This window comes from Sylvia atricapilla, chromosome 1, assembly GCF_009819655.1.
Source record: "Sylvia atricapilla isolate bSylAtr1 chromosome 1, bSylAtr1.pri, whole genome shotgun sequence".
Lineage (NCBI taxonomy): Eukaryota > Metazoa > Chordata > Aves > Passeriformes > Sylviidae > Sylvia > Sylvia atricapilla.
Genome location: NC_089140.1, coordinates 44,255,535 through 44,277,040, shown reverse-complemented (window position 1 = coordinate 44,277,040; position 21,506 = coordinate 44,255,535). Strand labels below are relative to the sequence as shown.

The following is a 21,506-nucleotide window of genomic DNA, read 5'->3' as shown; positions in this document are numbered from 1 at the left end:
GGTCAGAATATAAGAGCAGAAACTCTCTGTCTTGGATGAGCCACATTTGTCTCCTTCGAAAGCCCATCAAACATGCCAAACGTAGCAGACATGAAGAGGGTGGTGCTTTTTTACAGTCTCTTCTCCAGTGACAGTATTGGTCCTCACCAGAAGAAATAGCCAGGATTTTGCACTGGCCATCTCAGAAAAGAGTGGCTCATCCAGTGTACGCTCAGCTTATTACATCTACTTCATTTTTCTTTGTACAGATCTTTATAACAAAAAATGAACAAGACATCAATGAGAATAACACCTAATCCACAGAGACTTTACAGTCTCGTTTCTCTCTTAATACTGCTCATAATTCTCTCATCCCTTTTTCTTGCTCAAACACACAGAGGAAGAATTTAATCTTTAAAGAATCATTTTAATATTGTCAGACAAAAATCAAAGAAAGAAATCACAGATTATGAAAATATTTGATTTGATCATCTTCAGTCATTGTTCATCGTCATTGTTCAAGTATCACCATGGAATTTGCATGACTGACACCAAAATCATAAGAATCAAGAAGGTTCTGTTTGGAGAAAATCAGATGTACTGATGGAGTTTGTGCATCTTTGCAGATATCAGGTACTTACAAAGATCATCAGTTTACTGGAACAAAACAGGTGACATGAATTGATGGCTAAAAAAGAAATAGAATTCTTTAACTTAAAGCATTCCTTTTCCAAGGTGCTGGCCTATGAAAAGCAGGTATACCACTAGGGAAAAAAAGAAATAAAACAAAACAAACAAACAGAACAGAAAGCCCAGCCGAAACAAAAAAAAATTAAAGAAAAAATTAATCATTTTAAAACAACATTCTGCAGACAGGTTAATCAGAGGTTGTGGTTCCACCAAAGCCTAAATTTCACGTGACCTTGTACTTATCAATTTACTTTAAATCTTCAGAGATAGCAATAGGAAAGCAGTCAATTGGCTTTCTAAGAGGGGATAGATGCAGACTCTATGTTACTGCTGTTTGGACCAGCTGGCATTTGAGTGCTTTCTTCCACAGTTTTTCTCACTGGTCCTGTAAGAAATCAACTGAAATTTCCCCAAAGTCACTTGCATTAAAAAAATGATGTCCACTCAGTGCTGGCAGTAAGCCCAATGAAACTAAAATGATGTTGATACATTAATAAGGTGATTATGGAAGTTGAAAGTGTCTTGTCTATTGGCAGCTATGACTTACCAGTCCACTTAAGTAAAACCAGCAAGGTAGTGGAGGGTGCACACCCCTTTTGTAGACTCCTCTCCTCTCAGTTGCAAAACATGGTAAAAAATAAAAGCATAGTAAGGTTACTCCAGTGTAAGCAGAGTACAAGGACTACATTTTTACTAGGCTGATGGAAACATTACCTTCCAGTTGAGTTCAATTTCACAGTCCAAGGCAAATTTCAAAGCTTCAGCTTTTATTTTTAAAAAGAAATTCAATATTTAACTGAGAGATTTAAAAATAAAATGTCTTTGAAGAATATAAGAAGGTGCCTTACCTAAACAACTTCCCTTTTTCAAAGACTCAGTGTCAATCAGTATGCTATGAGGGAAAGGGAAGCAAAGGGCGGAGCAGGGAAGACAAAGAAATATTCAAATCATTATAGATGCCTCATCCATAGCTCTCTAACAAAGAGTGGGGGTTTATCAGTTTCATGCTGTAGGGTTGCATTGATATTAGGTTCGTCTACAAATTCTATTTCGCACGCCTGGGTGCCGCAAGGAGAACGCTCCAGCTCCAACACCGTAATGTTGTTTGGCGCTGATGCAACGAGCACATTCCTTGGAACATAAAGGGTCAGCTGAGGACCACGGGCTGGCCAGTAGCGACCAAGATTAAAGCCATTGATCCAAATTTGCCCCTGTTAAGACAGAAAGAAAAAAATAACAACATTTTAACAGCTTGTCAGAGATGAAATGACAAAGAGACCTAAGCAAAACATTCTTGATACAGTAACTGAACTCCCTTCACCTTTCAGTTTGACTGAACACAAGGACAGAAAATCTGTACAAGAAAATGCTAATGACAGTCAAAAGAATTTAAATTCCCTGAGCAGTTAAAGCCATCATTAGTATTTAAAAAGAAAGTGGCAAAATACTGCGGTAATTCCAAATACGGTAATAATTAGAAAAACAACTGCAGACTCCTTACGCTGATTTTTTGCCCCAAGTTTAAGACCAAAAAAATTCTGAAAACTGTATTTCCTTGAAGCTAATTGTTTAAAGGAGAATGAAGTCACAGAAGAAAAAATAAAATCCTAATCCTGTTACAGTTCTCTGTACAAGACTATGCTACCTTGGGTAGTCCCTGCTCTGTGACTTCAAGAGCAAGATACAGCTTGTCTAGATACATGAAATTCAGATGTCTCTTTTACTTGTAATAGCTTAATCAACAAAACTACTTGAGAAATTACACTGAAATAAAGTACTGCTGTAGCTAAACACAGTCATTTAAAGCCTTGGGATCCGCTAGTATTATTTTAAGTACAACGAAATTGGGGTATGCAAATTCTTAAAATGGCTTTTTATAGTTGAGGTGGTGAGGACCCCCAGCTCAAAATACTGTCCTAACATCATAAATACCTTAAATTCAAAAGAATTTAAAAAAAAAAAAAAAAGGCAAGAAAAAAAGTCAAAACACTAATTTATCTATAGACATACTGAAGTGACATAAATGCAGATTCTTCCAAAAGTCTATAAATTGGCAGACTGCAGAATGTTTAATAAAACTGTAAACTGACTCCTACTCAGTTAAGCTGAGTCTTGGTTCTTAAGCAAGACAGAGGGAGGATATACTGCTGATTTACATAAATAATTTGCTTTTACTCCTCCAAAGTGTCTTTTCACTGTATATCAAACAAGAGTTCAGTGTCAAGAAAAGGGATAGAAACAAATAACTGCACCCATATTTTTCCCTCTTGCTTTGGTCTTTGGTAATCAAAACAGAGGAAAATCAGACTCATGACATGGATGTACACTGATAAACAAAATAAAATTGTCTGAATCAGTGGAAAGTAAGACTTCAACTGCATTCAGTGATTTCTAAAGTTGTCTGGGATAGTTGAAATCAGAATATTTTAACATGATATACAGAAGCACAAATGTAATATAACAAGTATTGCTGTTCAAGCTGCTTTAGTGGTATTTTTCTAGTGTTTCCTTTTCAGGTATTTATGAAAACAAATTTTATGAAACTCACAAGAGAAACTTTTTAAGGAGTTCGTAATGTACAAATGCAGTTGAGTTATTTCACCTCTCTATCCACTTCCGTGGTACAAGATCCTATCTTGCACTGTTCTGCCAAGGTGTTAATAAACCTCAAATGCCTTTTTTTTTTTTTTTTTTTTAATCAAGTTTTATTCAAGTCTTTATTCAAGTCGCTACTTTCTGTAGCAGGTTTAGAAGAAAACATGCTATGAATGCAAACTCCCCCCACACAAGATGGATGAGTGAGTGTACCCACTAGACAGTAGCCCTCCTCTCACAGAGAATGACAGAAACCTGTGGGAAGTAGGTGTTTGCTATGGGAATCAACTGCACTAGAGTTCTGATGCAGGAGATATGATCAGATAGGTCTCTGTTTCTGATCTGAATCAGTCACTGGTTGTAACTCCTTTTTTCCAGTAAAGCTGAGAACTTAAATTTCTCAACTCCAAACTGTCTTTGTTAACACTGCAGTTTCTAAAGACTTCACACTCAAGAATTTGTATGTGCTACACAAGCAATTTATTACATTATATCTACTAGTAAACATGCTCTAGACAAAATAAAAGAGAGAGGAACTAGCAAGATTTCCTTTAGCAGGGACAGCAATTATAGCCCATGATTCCACAGAAAAAAAAAGAAGAATTCTGACTCTAAATCCTTTTTTCTTTTTAAGAAAAAAAAGGTCCAATACATCTAAATATTCACCCAGTGGCATGCATGCTTAAGGGCATCATGATTCCTCATGTGAGGGTGGAGTAAGTTTTATTACTACTGAAGGGTTTAAAAAGCACTGCAGGCAAGCAAGCTACAACATAGCTCATCACACCTTTCCTTCCAGGCTGTCCCTCATGCTATATTCCTTGCCTTTGCAAAGGCAGAACCATCAATAGGACTTTAAATTTTCTTGACAAGCGCTGCTTCTGTGGTTTTTCAACTGCTCAGAGAGGTGTGTTTAAACCCATTAAGAATCCACACTTAGGCAATTTACACTGTGCCATGCAAGGAACTAAGACCCACATACAGTGGGACCTGAGCGGAATTTATACCCTTTAAGGCCCTCTACCTTAAAGGCATTTGCTCATTTGTAAAGTAATCTGAAAGTCTCAGTTTCCAAGTATCTTACTTAAAACTCTCATCCAATCCACACAAAGTTTGAAGGATAAATTCAACAGCCAAACTTAAGTTGATCTGTAGTCTCTTCCTCAGGAACTGCTTTACAGGGTATACAACTACATAAACCAGAGATATCCATAGATGAGAGTATAAGATTTCCACCAATACCTAAGAATTCTTGGACTACCTTGACATTTTAAATATGAGTTTGCCAACAGGCAGGTACGGCCACCTCACACCCTGAAGAAGATTTATGTCTGATAGAGTCACAGAATTTACTAAAAAGGTCTAAGATTCCAGTTGTCACAAAAATAAGGTATTTTTTAAATTTTATTCAGCAATTGTGTGACATAGATGTATATGGGAACAGAGACTAAGTCAGATTTCCTCATCCAAGTCAAGTGTCAGCAACATCAGGAGCATACAGTAAATCACAGCCTTCTGCATATTGTGAAGTGCTTTAACCACTACAATACTGGCAGTGAAGACAGATCAACAGCAGCTCCTTCTCTCACCTTATTTTAATAGCAGTAAATTAATTGTTTCAGAAAATAACAATTTTGCTACCTAAACACTGCCACAGGCATTTCCCTAAAGCCTGGACTTACATGCTTAGGCTTCCAAGAGGAGTAGCACTTCAGTGCACACACCCTGCTCCCTGTGCCTCCCACCAGGTAGCTGAGCTGCTCCTCACCCATCCTGCATGCTGGTGGTTTCAAACACGGCACTGTGAAAACACACTCCTTTCTGCTCTAGCTATACTCCAGCCCTGTGAGAAACTCCCATACGCAGAGATCTGCCCACAGGCCTCTTACAGCAGTGCTCCCTGCTGTAGTCCAGGTACAGGTAACCTTCTCCATGCATTAGATCCATATCTGTGGCACACCACCAGCCACAGAGTCCAACACTCTTTATGCTTTGCAACAGGATCCATAGCTCTTCGCACAGCACCTCAAATCTGATAAAAATCCCCCCTGCACAACCAAATGCAACACTTCTGAACAGCTTGACAGTTAATTTTTCTCACTGTTGAAAAACTTGGGTGGATTGTTTCAGTTGCTTTGGTTTGGGGGTTTTTTTGTGGTGCTCCACTTTCTACGTCAACACCAACACTTTGAATATATTTCCCTTTTCTCAATGTTTTATCTCTAGATTTACTTAAAGCAAAGAATCTATTTCTTAGTAATTCAAATAAATTTGAGACACTCATCACTACAGCCAACTTCTACCCATCTAAGATAGGTGGACTTGATTGTCCATAGAATTCTCAGTAGCTTTCTAAGTTAGAGGTTTTTACAGCAAAAACTTGTACCTTTGTCCAACCAGGAAAATTGACATAGGTGTCTTGCGGCAAGTCTGGAATCCCTCCAGGAATTGTAAGGGTACCGGTGTAAAATGTAGGTACTTCATAACTCAGTGCTTTGACAGATCTCTTCGGCTGACCAAGGAGATAAATAATGTCATAGTTCACTGCTCCATCTATGTCTAGAGGATAGATTTCCCATCCAACAAGTATATCTTGAGCAAGAGTTAAATTTGAAACTAGACCCTAGGAGGAAGAAAAGAAAAAAATATCACAATAATATAATTAGTTCATGCTATTGAAGTTATTTGGCTTCAACTATAATACGAATGAAAACTGAATCAAAGTAACAGCTGGCTGCCAATCTGTGTATGAAACAAACTAGCACCTGGTCTTCACTAAGTTATAAGCTTTGCTTAAAAATAAAGAGCTCCACTTATTCTCTGTGAAAGATCTGCTCCTCTTCAGAGTTTTAGGCTTCCATTGACACACAAGGGTTTTTTTCAAATTCTCTCCTGTAACTAGGAAAATTTCTGTTTTGCTTTAACATGAACATGGTTCCAAAACCTCTGACTCAATAAAAAGAAGCAACATTAAAAACCATTAAGCCTGAGATACGATCACTTGGTAACACTGAGTCACTAACCCAAGACATTAACTTGCACAATAGCAGAGAAACTGGCACTGATTTCCCACAAATCTTCTCCAGATAAGGGACAGTACCATAAAATCAATGGATGTGCCCAATTCAGTGAAATACTTCCAGCTTACAGCCAGCTTCAAGCCCTTGGAATCCAGCCTCATTTCTATGGGACCATGTACACAGTGGTTCCAGGAACATCAGGGTACTTGCACACCAAATGCCAAAGCAAGGTAAGGTCATAATTAACAAGAAAGAAAAAAACATCAAGTTACCCCTGCACACACCCTAATTTTGTTAGAGTAATAGTTCCTAAAATGATGTTTCAGTGCAATGCAAAGGGTTGGTTTTAACTGCTTGAATAGACTCTGCATAGAAGCCGGTTTTCAATGCAACACAAGTTATGTTGCAAGCATCACACCTCAAACAGGAACAAGCAAAAATTCAGTTTCTATGGCTTTGGAGAGCTGATACGGTGTTCTGTGTCTGCTGTGATACCTCATAAGCATTGCACTGTCTCCAACAGGCTCACCATCTGTATGAGCACTAAGTGGTTTTCTCTTACTTTACCTAATGTCCATTTTACAGAACAGGAGCTTATTTTGCTTATGTCAAAATAAAATATCTGCAAGTGTCAAGTTAAGTGACAAAACTTTTTTATACAACCTGGACTCTGTCTAGCAATCAACTGAACAAATGCAATATAACTTTAGGCTGATCCTTCTAACCTGTCATCCTAAGCTCATCTGCATGTACTATGAACAGGGTGAATTTTCAAATTATATTAAGTGCCTACTAAACATTCTTACTTAGGTCTGCATAAGAATACAGATTCGATGATCCTTATCTGGAGAAGATTTATAGGAAATAAATACCACTTTCTCTGCTATTGTGCAAGTTAATGTTTTGGGCTAGTGATTCAGTGTACCAAGATGTGGATATAAATGAGATACAGGTGCCAGCGTGAATGTGAGAAGACTTATAAAAAAACAGAAACCACACTCTTCCTTCCTTTGTGTCCTTTAGCAACATGATTTAGATCAACAGGATGTTTTAAAACCAAAATCCTTTCAAGATACCTTTCCAACAGCTAGATGCCTAGCTCCATTTCAAGCTCAAAGAAGTGATAAAACTCCAGCCAAGCAAAACCTGAAAACCCATCCTTGTTAAAAAATGCAAAGTACCACAAGGCAGGAACCACAAAGCACATGTGTTTTTAAAATCCAAGGTATAATTAATTACATGCCATTTTCAAAAACAACACAAAAGGAGAGCATGAGGGATGGATTCTATAGAAAGAAGCAACGCACATAGTGCAAAGCTACCCAAGGAAGGTTGCCTTTTCCACACAGAAAGAACATGCTTTTAAAGGATTATTTTCACCATGGACATGTCTCTTAAACCTGCTTTCACTCTTAAATTGTTAAAAGGTATAAGTGATAATTTCAGCTCAACCACAGCAACTGAGCACCTCCGTAATCCAACCTCTAAACCTCTATTCTCTTACCTTAATTTGACACTAAGCATAGAGGTTTCCTTATCATCTGGCCTGTTAATAAATAAATAAATAAATAAATAAAACTGTGTTTCTGCTGCCTCAACATGATGGCACAACACTAGGGTACCAGCTTCCTTCCCCTGCCACTCAGATAAAGGCAAACTCCCTTGAAGAGACAGTATGAAAATACAGTTGGCACTACTGCTACTTACTGCATCCTAAAAATACTAAAAATAAAAATTAAAATTAAAAAAAAAAAAAGGCATGCTGTGAACTGTACAGAGCACAAATGTAATACAAGACTGACCTCTACAGCACTCCTGTCTTTTATTAACTATCACGCAGCACTGGGGGATCCTATTAAGTCTAAAATCAAAAAAGTTTGCTTTTTGCCCCTGCCTTTCCTAGGGCTACATTAGTGGTATCCCTCTGATATGGAGTTTACATGGCAAGGGGAGCTGCAGTGGAGGCTTTTCTGAGAAGATGCCAAAAGCTGCCCCATGTTAGACAAAGACAGTTCCAGCTGACTCCAAAAGAGACCCACTGCTGTGCCCATCAGTGATTCTGGGAGCACCTCTTTGATAACATTATTTAAAAACAAATTGAGTTCCCCAAGTCGAGTTTGTTTGGACCATTGACAGCAACTTCTGAGTAATCCCCTCGTCCTTATCTTGAACCACAAATCCTTCATTGTATTTTGTCCCTCTCTCCTGCTGGTGGAGGAGGAGTGACAGAATGGGCACCCAGATTTGTGGGCACACGGGCTGTCAGCCAAGGTCAGCCCACCACAGCCAACTCATGCATGGAGGTGACAGTCCCTAAGTGTTGCACACACCCAGAACCACAGGGAAACTCTCAGATAATTCTCTCTAACATCTCATCAGAATGGGTGAACTGGCACTTTTTGCATGCTAAAGTACTCGTGGACAGCCTATCCCAGTCACACTCAAGAGTACTGCAAGAGTACACTGCTGACAAAGGAAATGGGACAAGAAGAAAGATATAGAGGTGTATTTCTGTACACTTACAGCCCCCCAGCCTCCAAAAGCAATCCCAGGATGCACAAGCCTCGAAGTGAAATCAAGTTCTGGAGCAATTTCCAACTCATTTTTGGAGTTTACAGAAATAATTAATTTATTGTTATCTACAAACTCAACTGAACCGGAAAATCTTGTGGGTAACACCTTGGCTGACAATGTAAGTGAACAAACAAATAAAGTTTAAAAAATGTCTAGCAGTTTTTATTTCACATTGATTTTTGTGACTGGAAAAACTCAGATGGAAACTAGTGACTAGTTATATTCTAGGTCAAGTTACAGCTGTCTAATCCTGACCTTTTTGCTCTTCCTAATTCACCACTTTCTTTTTAACCTGTGGAAAAGATGATAAGCCATCACAATCCAATAACCCAATAGAATTTACTTACCTTAAAGTCATTATTGTATCTACCAAAGTTGACTCGGCCCATATTCTCTACCAAGATGTCCAGATTTGCTCCAGCCTGTCCAGTTATATTTATCTTAAGTGACTTGTCCCTTTCAAGGACACCCTGAGGTACCTATATGAATAGCAACACGAAGAAGAACACAATAACCACTGGAAACCAGAAGTACCCTGTTATTTGTTTTTTCAAGTTGCAAAAAGAAATTAAAAGTGACATAGGAAAAAAAAGAGTAAAGAAAACCCCTTTCCTGTCCACCTCCTGCATGTGAGCACGTGCATACACTAAGGGTTTCTACATCTACATTCACATTTCAGTACATCAATTGGATGTGATAGTGGGTTTTGATGCACCTGATTCACAAAAATCAAGTTCACAAATTTAGTCCAGTGACTGAAAAAACTTTGGCAATATCAGTGATTTAATCATTGGCTTCATCTTCCAATTATGTGTGCACCAATATTTAGTTTTATTTATTCCTATTCCCACAACACAAGGAAAGATGAGCTTGATCTGGACACAAAGGTGATGAGAGTCAGTATGGGTCAATTATTAACTAAAAAATTGACTGTAAAATAAATGAATTTATGTTAATTCTCACTAAGTAAGGCCAAAACCCTGCTTATGAAAAGAAAGATTAGGTTCACATTCGGTACAATAAACTTTTTTCTTTTGAAACTGTGGTTAGGAGCCAGTTTCATAAGGTAAGACATAGACTCAGGCTTCCTCCTCCTTCTACCCTCAAAGGAAGATAAAAGAGAATACTAATAAAAAAATCTTTGCAAATACTGCAGAAAGCCAAGTACATATATATCAGTAACATATTCCATACACCTGCAAGTAAATCCATTCTCTACGTCTTTTATTCACCTCAGTCATGAATATGTGTGAACATTCAAATATGAAAGAAATTGCAAGACAATAGATAGTCATGTTTTCTGAAATACTAATTTGAACATCTGGTATGAATCAAGTATGTACCTCCTTGTTTTCCTCATGTGATTAAATCAGATCATGGTTGCTTTGGTGATCCGGAGAAAGGAGGAAAAAAAAAAAAACAAAACAACAACCCAGCCTGCATCCTCAACTTTCATGAAGGCCACTGATTGGAAAAGATTAATACCAACAAACAATGTTTTTACCCCATCAACAGAGACATAGGCACGATCATGGACTCCATTTAAAGGTGAAGACAGCAGCGTTGGTTCCACACAGTTCTTTGGAAGTGTAGTTCTATACAGTACATACCCAAAATACTAGGAAAAGAAAAGAAAAAAACCCAACTGATTAATGAACCAAGCCATTCTGCAGTTTCAATTCAGGTCATAAATTTAAAATAACTCCCATTTCTGCCTACATGCCTGCACTGAAATGCTAACTTTAATTCACTTCAGACAGCGACTACCACAGACACCATTTCAGATTAGACTTTACTTTGACATTTAGGTAATGGGTGACCTTTAGGTAAATAGGTGAAAATCCCTTTATAACTGAGTTTATATAAAAACTTTTAAGTTCACTTCTCACTCAGTGCCCATAAATTCATCAAGTCAACATTATCTAATTCTTCATTAAATACTACATGTTTTACTTCAGGAACATTTTGGAATAATTTTCATTAAGTTCCCCATCAGGAATGGAAAAAAATAAGACATAAGCTGCTCCTGAGACCTTAACAAGCTGGAGAGGTAACTAATGAACTTCAAAAAAGCTCAAGTGCAAGGCCCTGCACCTGGAGAATAATAACCCCGTGCAGCAGCACAGGCTGAAGGCTGACCTGCTGGGAAGCAGCTCTGTGGAGAGGGACCTGGGGGTCCTGGTGGACAACAAGCTGTCCCTGAGCCAGCAGTGCCCTGGGGGCCAAGGAGGCCAGTGGTATTCTGGGGATAACAGTAAGAGCATGGACAGCAGGTCGAGGGAGAAGATCTGGCCCCTCTCCTCAGCCCTGGTGAGGCCACATCCGGAATGCTATGTCCAGTTCTGGGCTCCTCAGGAAAAAAGGACACAGAACTACTGGAGCAGATCCAGTAGAAGGCTATGAAAATTCTATTAAAATAAAAAAAATCTCTTAAGACCTGAAAATTAATACTTCAGAAAGGAGAGAAATCAAGGTGAAAGCCCAGACAGCACAGACACCTGGATCTGTCTACAGGAAAAAGAAAACCTCAGTTGCAAAATAGAAGCACTGTAGAATATGAAAAGGCCTCCAATGCAAAAATCCTGGATACCTTTGTAATACTATTACTTGTGTGCTAGTTAAAGTGTAAGATATGACATATGAAGAGTAATACCACAGAGGGTTGTTAAAATAAACTCCACAAAATTACTGCAAAGCACCTGCTGAAGGAATCCTCACCTGCTTTAGTTCAACAAAGGTCAATGGGTAAGTGCTTCTCACTGGTCCAGAAGGTGACAGTCCATCAAGAACTTCCAATACAGTGCCTGCCTGCAGCACAGAAAAGGCAGATATATGATGGTCAGTAAGTTTCAGTCCAAATATAACAGCTTGCACATCTAGCCATCAAGTCAGCAAGCTTGATGTGTCCAGCAAGTTAACAAATCTTTACACCATCTCTGCAGACACATTTAAAATACAATATAGCAGAGACAACTGATGAACTCTGAAAGAAACACGCCACACGTAGAGCAGTGTTTTAATAAAAACAGGATGTTCTAATTTTGCTATGTATTCATAAAAATAAAAGTGACCCTTTATTTTTTAACTAGAACTTCCCCAGGAGTTTCTCACAAAAGCTGTATAAACAAACATAACTGTTCTGGATGATTAATATAAAACAATATATTATCTAAATTTTGCTCTGATATACTTAGAATCAAGCTGGGGAAAATGGCACTGATTCCCACTGAGTTACTCTGGAATCATTCTGAGCTAAGTAGGAACACAGTTTAATTCCCTCAAGAGCCATCCAAGATTAATTTACCCTATTTAGTCTTAAATTATTTTAGCAATTCTAAGGCTGTAATTAGGTTGTCATATGTAAGTAGCTGGACTGGTTTTAATGAGATTGGGAACAAGGTTTAGGCTAGTCACACACATAAATACCTTGCTGAATAAGGACTAAGATGTATACAAATAAATTGCCTTTTATTGCCATTATGGAATATTCTACCCATCTACGATTCTCTCTCAAACACCACTATCAGTTTTAGGTTAATCAAAATGCACACAATATGCCTAGTGTCTTACAAGCTCAAAAAACCAATTGCATACAAATTTTCATGACAGATGTCAGTCTGTTTCCCCAGAATTATCATCACTGTTCAGTGGTAACTACACATTAGACATTCAAATACCTCTGATATACCAGATTTATGTTCAAATGCTTAATAAAAAAAAAAAGAAGAAAGTGTTTAAAATCATGTAGAACTATACTGTAAGAGTACTTACAGCAGTACAAACTTCTGAAGGTACTTCAATAACAGAAAAATTGAATTTTTGCAGAATTTACATGAAAGTCGTACTGAAATATTAAAATGTACATCTAGTATTTGGCAGGGATGTAATAGAAGCCACCATGAATTGTCTATGTACATATAATTAAGTCTGCAGTTTTGGCTGGGATACAGTTAATTTTCTTCACAGTAGTTAGCATAGGGTTGTGTTTTGGATTCTTGCTAAGACTGCTGATAACACAGGGATATTTTGGTCATTGCTGAGCAGGGCTTACACAGAGTCAAGGACTTTTCTGCTTCTCTAACCAGAGAGTAGGCTGGGATGCACAAGAAGCTGGGAGGGAACACAACCAGGACAGCTGACCCACACTGACCAAAGGGATATCCTGTACCATTGGTGTCATGCTCAGCAATAAGAGCTGGAGGAAAAAGGAGAAGGAGAGATGTTTGGCGTGACAGTATTTATCATGCCAAGTAACCAACACACGTGAATTGTTCAAAAGGTGTGATGTGGCACTCTGGAACATGGTCTAGTGAAGAACACAGTAGTGCTGGGTTAAAGCTTGGACTAAGTAACCTTGGAGACTAAGTAACCTTTTTCTGACATTAATGATTCTATGATGGAGCCCTGCTGCCCTGGAATAGGAGTAGGCTGAGTGCAAAGGTAGCAGCAAATGAGCTCCTTACTGCGCTTTACTTATGTGTGCAGTTTTTGCTTTACCTACTGAACTGTCTTTATCTCAAGCCACAAGTTTTCACACCTCTACCTTTCCGATTCTCTCCTCCACCCTACTGGGGAGAGAGTGAGTGGCTGCACGGTGCAGCTGCCTATAAGGATTAAACCACAACAACCATGTAGACACAGATCTAAACAGACTTCTGAAATAAGCTTGTCTTAACTCTTGCTAGGAACAAGCAAGTAAAAGGGATGCCATATGTATATAAAAGGTAACAGCAACACTGTCTGCAGGTTGGGTCACCTTCACTAGCCCACAGCTAAGCCTGCTTACTTGGGCAATAAGACTGCTGGTCAAACATGGCTGGCAAAATTTTGATGAAAGTAGTTTGCTCTTATGTATTCAGTTTAAAAGTTGTACCTAAAATAGCAATCATCTTTCATACAGTAAAATTTCCCAAACATTCCAGACTGCCTACATGGTCCACCCCTTATCTTGTGCTCCTCCAAGGGAGCCAGTAATGTTACAGCAATATGCAGAACTTGCCAGGCCACAGGAGAGACTTAGCTACCAGATCTTCAACAGGAGCTGTGAAGCAAGAGATGCACGAACACTGACAAAGGCAATTTATAGAATGTAACAATCCTATGGGCATTGATAGTCTTAGCCCTAGGTGGACATCAAAACCAGAAATGAATACAAGCAGCATTAAGACATGGTTGTCACTTGAATGAGCTACTAAGTGGCAATGAATGCTGCTTTGTGCCTTGCTGACCTGACTATGAGCAGCTTGTACATGTGCGTGTTTGACTTTTTTTTTTATGTCCCTGCTACCAAAGGGGCTTCTATTCTGAACATGAGTCAACCACATATGATTCACTTAGGGATTGGTAGAAGCTTTTTTCTTTGAAACTTCAGTAGTTTATTTTTGTTCAACTTTTCAGTCTTTGGTGGTACATACAAAAAAACCTTCAAGACAAGACCTGGTCTTGCTGCAAATTCCCGTTCACTGCTACTTACTGGACAATCAGTACCACAAAAGAAATTTAACAGTAAACTTAAAAATTATAAATATTGTCAGGAACTTTTAAAAACAACCTGTAAAACAACAGATGACAGCTAAAAAAAAGCAATACTTTATTAACCTCCAAAGCAAAGTGTTCAAAACCCAAGTGTAGCGTCAAACATGAAAGAAAAAAAGAAACAAAATAGCTCCAACAGGAATATCAACTACAGGCAGCATCCTGTTTGTTTAATCCCTTTCTTGCCCCAACACACACCAGCACTGCCTGCTACTTGCTATTGCTTTAGCTCTCCATATCCTAAGAACTGAGTACCTCTCCAGAACTTCTAAGTCTGCGGGCTGCTGTGCTAGGGCAAGCACTTCCTTGTGACCAAGCACTTCTCAGGGCCCCCCAGGTGGTAACCAGAAACTACCATCTGCTCACAAGCCACATGGACACATTGCAGGAACTAAGATAAATTGATTTCTCTCTGGAAAGAATGCTTCCTAAGTTCTGGGGCTTAAATCCTTAAAACCTATCATCTTGTTAACACTTCTGGAGCCCATCTACTGCAGTTCTGCCTTTGCTTGCCTTCATTCCCCATCTTCAACACTTCTCTTTTGCATTTATGCGACAAGATTTTTTCCCTATCACCTGCTTTCTGCCTTTGCCCTTACATAGCAATATCAGTTTCCAGCATCTTTTAATAAACCATATTTTTCCCACCCAGGAAGATTCTTTAAAATAAATCAATAGCTCAAAGTGAACAATTGCCTTATTAGGGGAGTTGGTACTCAAGGACTGAACTGCCAGATATTATCTTTGTGGAAAAAAAAGATAGAGAACAGCCTGCTCTGGTTACAACTACCTCTGTAAAGTTCACCACATGATTCCTGAAAACACTCCAGAGTCTCCCTTCTCTTATCCTTTCTGCAAAAGTGTCAAGGGAGTTGGTTCACTGGAGTAGATTCAACACTCTCCATGGCAGACTGACTGCTGGACCTCAGTTGCAGAGTGTAGATCCACACTGTACCTGTGTTAGCATGGACTGTCACTGCCAACGACATCGCTAGGAAGTTTACTGTTACCAAAGCTAAGGGCTATTATTTAGAATATTCCCTCTCAGATATTCACCAAAATACAGTAAGGCTTCTCCACACAACAAGGTGCATTGGAACTGGTTCCAGCTGGTGCTAGAATGGAGCTGGGAAGGTGGCTTTGGGCTGGCACAGTACGAACCCTCTGTGACTGGAGACTCGTGTTGCAGGGTAACCCAGCAGAGCAAAGTGCTGCTGAAGTTAAGCACTGGGCCACAGAGCAAAAGGCTGCCTTCTTCACAGAAAACAGTCCCAGAGGCTTGCAGTGCAGATGGCAGTATATGTACAGGCACGACAGGAACCTTACATCTGGCAGTTTAGACATGGCATCTGCATGCCAAAAACTGATGCCTGGAGAGTGAAACACTTCCTCTCAAAAAATCAGAAACTGTAGAAGATGCAGGTCAGGTCAAAGATGCGATATTTGAGCAAGTTTGCTCATCTGACTCTTTTGTGAAAGTCCAGCAGCATTCATTTCTTGCAGGCATGGAAGAGAAAGTTGTTCATTCTAGTGAAATTGGACAGCCTTTCTGAGAGCCATGACCCATGGCAAGATGGAAGAGCCAAAATCTGATAACTGGGCTGCCAAGTGCTGGCAACCAAAGACAGCAGCCACATGGTGGGTGTAGCGATAAGAGCCTATAATTAGTCGCTACTGCCAGTTCAGTGAAACCTCATACAGCAAGAAGACACTCAAAGTGATACAGATCTCTTTCAACTTCACAGGTGAACTACTTTTATGCAAAAAGCACTTCTGCCCACCACTTGAGTGGAATGACTTGAAAATGCTTGCAAAGTCTTATCACTACTAAATTTTGCAATGCTTCAGCTGCAGAGATGAGATACATCACTAACTGGAAAAATAACTACTGAATTGAAATTACAAAGTATAAAATTAAATCATTAGGAGTTACAGTATCCAGCACACCAACTGCAGTAATCATTTATCTCAAAACTTGTCTGTGCCTAGCAGAAAGAATATAGCCAAATTCATACCTGCTGTCTCTTCTGTTGCCCATTAAACCATCCACTTCACTCACTGCAGGAACCTAGTTCTCAAACGTACCTTACAAAAAATTGTCCTTGGTCCTAAAATGATGGTGCTATGGTCAAACACCAGATACCTGTGAGCTGACTAGCTATACCACTATGAGTGCTTCATTCTGTGTGCTTTTCCCTCAACAGGAAACTGATTTAATTTCTCTCATCAGCTACAGATTTTGTCAGAAACTTTATCCATAAGACTTTCAAATTTATCAAAAATGTTCCACATTCAAAATTTAAATGCCAAGGAGTATTTAAAATATGTATATCCTAGTTTTCCTTCCACTTTAGAGGCTTCACTAGCTACAAAAACACTCTTTGTTACAACTCTTTGTTGTAAGTCTCATGGTAACATTCCCCCAGCTACATTACTGATACATGAGTTATCTTTAACAACTATGAATCTGTTGTGTTAATAATGTATTAATTTCAGTTTAGCAAAGCTTCAGGCACATACTGCATATTGTAATCACTACCTTGTTACAGCCAGGTAAGATGCATTTGATCATTTTCTAATATGGGCATGATTCCTAATTCCCAAGCTCTGGTCCCTTCTTCCTCAGTTTGCTTTCAAGGCTTTCCTCTTTGTTTTGTAGGACATCTAGAGCCTGTTGTGACACCCCTATAAACATTTTTTATTAAAAGCAAACAGAGAGCATTATGAAAAGATACACAGTGTATTACAGATGTTAATTTACCTTCTGCAAACGAACCTTCCCGTATGCAAATTTGGGTGTTGTTGGAGGGATAAGACCTTCTGGTAACTGCTTATACTAGAAAGAGGAGGAAAACCAGACACACACAAGTTAAATACTAGCACACTTAAACTGAATTCTCACTTTACACTTCACAACTTACAAAATTATAACTTTGGCTTGAGGTAAATAACCTCCCTAAAGGTTACAGCTGCATCTAGTCTTAGGATGGAGATTTTTTTTTTTTAAAGAAAAAAATCTGACTTGATCTCATATGGTGAACAATTTTAAATAACTATTCAACACTAGGTAAAGGTGAAACGCATAATGAACAAAGTGAACTACAAAAATTCCCAGTGCCCTTGGAGCCCTCCTGTGGCTACAAACTGAGTTACTCTCTTCCACAGCTTTTTTGCAGTCCTCTCCCCAGTTTATGGGAGCTTGAGTGAAGCTTTCCAAATCTGTAGGACAGTATTTCCACCTGACCCTTCATCAGCAACACTTTCTTATAGGAATTATTAGCCTCTTGTGCCTTTCCTTCTATTCATAACACTTCTATCATAGTGTTATGACATTTCACCACCACCACCTGCTACTCCGTTACTGACTGCGCTGGGGTCTTTGAGAAACAGGCCTGGAGACCACAACTCCATGAATCCCTGAGATCCCATCTTTAACCTCCTGTGTTCCTGTTCTAGACAACTGTCCAATCAGTCACAGGGAAACCTGACAAAGAAACGCTCTGACCACCTATCTACTTCTGTTTTCTTCTTGTCCTATACTTTTAAGAAGAATCACCTGAAATCAGCAGAGGGAAAGGATGAAGGGCCTCCACTCACTTCTTTCCTGGACACCTTTGAGGAGTGGCAGACCAGACAGTGGCTTTCTGCCTAGTATCTTAGCCTTCTCCTTTCTGCACTTACAACCTTCTTTTCTCCTTGCCATCATCACCTTCTCCCTCTCCTGCCATTACTTAATAGCCACTCTTCTGATCTGTTCTTTCATTAACTAGACATGTTCTGTCTGCCTATTAGAGAAAAAAACTTCTGCAGATGAGGCACCCATGTGAACAAGCAATCCAAATCTACATTTTAATAAACATGCACAAAAGAGCACTCTTGTGAAGAGTGTCCCCATTTGCAAATTTGGTGACTTTGGAGTGCTTACCTTGTCCGGTGCTTTTATTTTTGTTTTTAATAAATTTGATTAGGGGTTGACAGGGTTTTTGGTTTATTTGGGAGGTTTGTGTTTTGTTTAAAACAGACCACAGCAGTATAATTCCCAATACTATCCTGTCAAGTGTCAGTTATGGATGGATGAAAGTCTGATTTACACTTCTGGTAAGAAGTTAATTTCTTCTCCTGTGTATTGGAAAACAATCAAGATATCCAGATTTAAAGAAAACAAAGTTGTATTCACCCAAGAGGAGAACTCAAAAGCAGGAAATTTCAGTCCAAATACTAAAAATTAAGAGAATGCTGTCAGCAGTTGAAAGAAACTGTAGACTGAAATTCTTTATTACATTTTTAAACTAATGGAAACTGCAAACAATGACTTTAATGCTCTCCTTGTAGCACAGCTAACATGTTGAACACAGTAATTTGTTACAGGCAACTCTATTTTCTTTCATCAGCTTCACCTCAAACTGCAGCTGAGTAGATCAATTGTTACAGATTTAGAATCCACAGCAATGATAAGAAAACTTCACTGAAAATCTATGGACGTGCAAAGTAAGACACAAACCAACCACACCAAAAATTACCCAGTACACCTGAGATTATAATGAAGATTTCACATCTTATCAAGGCTCTCTCACTGCACTAGAATAACTACTTACATCTCAGAGAGGTCTTGCACCTTGAAGAAAACAATTCAAAACCAGGAAGTCTGTGGATTTCTCTGGTGAGAAAAGCTGTATCAAGACAGGAAACTCCCCTTGGAAAGGCCATCAAAATTATCCCATCCATTTATCCCATCAGGCTTAGGGATAATGGTAAAATTGAAGAAAAAAAAATCCACAGCAGGCCTTCCACAATGCTACAGAGATAAAGGCATTCTCAACCCTAGAGAAAGTGTAGTACACTTTTGGGAGATCTACTCTCAGAATAAAAATGTCTTCTAGTGAATAGGAATGTTGCTGGCATGCAACAGGACAGCAACTACAAGCCTGAGCATTGGGATTCACATGGAACCTGTTTTTAAGCCTCATCTGAACAGCTTACAATGCAAGGCTGTTTAAAAGCCAGGCACGGGTCCCATGTTTTACTTCAATCTCCAGTTTGTGGAGACACTGTGCACTTTTACAGCAAGGCAAAGCTGGTCCCACCCACTAGCTGCAGTTTGTGAAAGCACAAAATCAAGATGTGCTTTTTTGAGTAAGCCTGGTCTTTCTCAGAGTTGCCCAAAACCTCAACGTGAAGTTTGGGATTGACGGCCAAAGCACTGAGCTGCAGCACACATCAGGCTGACAGCAGGTCATGAGCCTAAGCTGACTGAATAAGCTGACTGATAGTGCAAGGAAAAGGCTCTGTACACTCCTCCTCCCATCTCTACACCCAGCCAAACACTTCCCCACCTCCCTCTGCTCCCCTTGTGGCAGCTCTGGCTCTCATCCAACTGAGTGAGCTGATTCACCTTACTGACCTTCAGAAAAAACAACTATAGCAAAAAAAGGAGAGCTGAACCATGTCATTGTCAGAGCTACACCAGCATCCTCTCCTCTAAAAGGAAGGAGGAAGCCATTGGAACAGAAAGAATAGCTAGAAAGGTACAAGATCTTTTGCTTTTTATAACAAGAAGCAGTTAGGTTGGCCTAATTGTCTTGTTCCATTTCACTTCCCCCAACTGCAGAAAATAGTAAATTGAGGAGTAATTTACTCCAACACAAGAACAAGAGAGTTTGGAGTACACCGGGGATCTTTCAAAGAACCATTCTGGAAATGCCCTGGAAACACTCACCATACCAATGACTTTTCTCAAGGCAAAATACTTTTCTGTCAGATCTCCCGCCTCGCTCAGGGGAGCATCATAGTCATAACTAGTGGGCTGAGGCATATAAGGCATATTAGCACCTAGGGGAGGAGGAAAAAAGAAAAAGCAATACAAACGGTGGAAGAGATGGGTTTTTTCGAAAGGTATCACCTTTCAGAATTCTTTCCAATTACAGCCAGACTCTGCTACATTTTTAGACTCAGTGTAAGCCTTGATGTTTGGGATTTAGCATAAAAAACTGCTCTTGATGTCCTCGTGAGCTTACACCACTCTGTGAAATAATCTAAAGAGAAATACATTTATCTGTGTTTCAGCTGCTTCACAGCACTGAGTGATGCAGAAGTAGCCTTAGCAAAGACAAATACCACGTGGGTTTAGTAAGACATGTTGGCAAGAAACAAAGAACAGCTAGTGCAGTCATGTCTTTTGCCATGTGCAAGTAGGCACAACTTATTCTTTCACAAAATACATTACTACCTAATTCATAAACAGCTACCCTCTACTACTAGTATAATTTAAATGATTTCTTACCATTCCAATAGGCAAAGTTAGTCCCACCTATAAACATGTACCTAAAAAGAAAAAAAAATCAGGTTTTGCTGAACTGGGAAAAGAAATCCCCCCAAAATGAAGCTCTACTGAACACACACTTACAGGTTAACGTTAGCACCACGTGCCAGGATTTCATTAAGTGTTTTCGCTATGGTTTCTGCGGGCACAACAGAATGACGGTGCCCCCAGTGATCCAACCATCCAGTATAAAACTCAGAATTAACCTGAAAGGAGGAAGGGCAAAAGAGGAAGGGAAAACATGAAGAGGGAACAAGAACAGAATGCAATGTGAATTAAGGTTCCTAACTGTAAGAGGGAAAGGAAAAAAAGGCACCTTGACTAATCTGAGCCATTTTTAGACTAGTATAAATACAGCAAAGTACATATTAAATCAGTCCTTTTCAACAGACTACAGCTCAAAGGAATTAAAGACTGTTTTAATAATTTTATAGGGACACTTCGAAAACAACTCCCTAAGCATCAAAGAGTATGGATTTCCTGGGAATCTGTCAACAAGATGTGTTTCAGATGCTTGACATTCAAATAAATGATGGAACCAACATATTCTCTGCTGAAAAGCATACACAAACTGGATGTAATTAAAAATACTTCTAATTGCTTTTTAAACAACACCATAGCACAGAGATAATCTCATACCCTCAATGGACCTTCTCCCTTTGTCAAAATGGCTTCCAGCGTTCTCACATCCCATTATAGCTTGTGTAAAACCTCTAGGGTAGCTAAAAACAGGAAGCAACTTCTAATCTGCCCTTTTAATTTTGCTTTTTACTTCCACCTACACACATATCTCA

At 39.1% G+C, this 21,506-nt stretch overlaps 1 protein-coding gene across 1 annotated transcript in view; it reads right to left on the bottom strand.

The window, feature by feature from the left end:
• Positions 1 to 385: 385 nt before the first annotated feature.
• GLB1 (galactosidase beta 1) overlaps positions 386 to 21,506 on the bottom strand; it is a 41,170-nt gene continuing 20,049 nt past the window's right edge. Inside the window, exons 8-16 of the mRNA XM_066321192.1 lie at positions 20,797 to 20,918; positions 20,674 to 20,714; positions 20,110 to 20,222; positions 17,155 to 17,229; positions 11,577 to 11,666; positions 10,363 to 10,476; positions 9,206 to 9,337; positions 5,651 to 5,887; positions 386 to 1,880 (exon numbers count right to left, since the gene is read on the bottom strand). Coding sequence (XP_066177289.1) covers positions 1,620 to 1,880; positions 5,651 to 5,887; positions 9,206 to 9,337; positions 10,363 to 10,476; positions 11,577 to 11,666; positions 17,155 to 17,229; positions 20,110 to 20,222; positions 20,674 to 20,714; positions 20,797 to 20,918 — 1,185 coding nt within the window. The 3' untranslated portion in view covers positions 386 to 1,619. The remainder of the gene's footprint in view (positions 1,881 to 5,650; positions 5,888 to 9,205; positions 9,338 to 10,362; positions 10,477 to 11,576; positions 11,667 to 17,154; positions 17,230 to 20,109; positions 20,223 to 20,673; positions 20,715 to 20,796; positions 20,919 to 21,506) is intronic.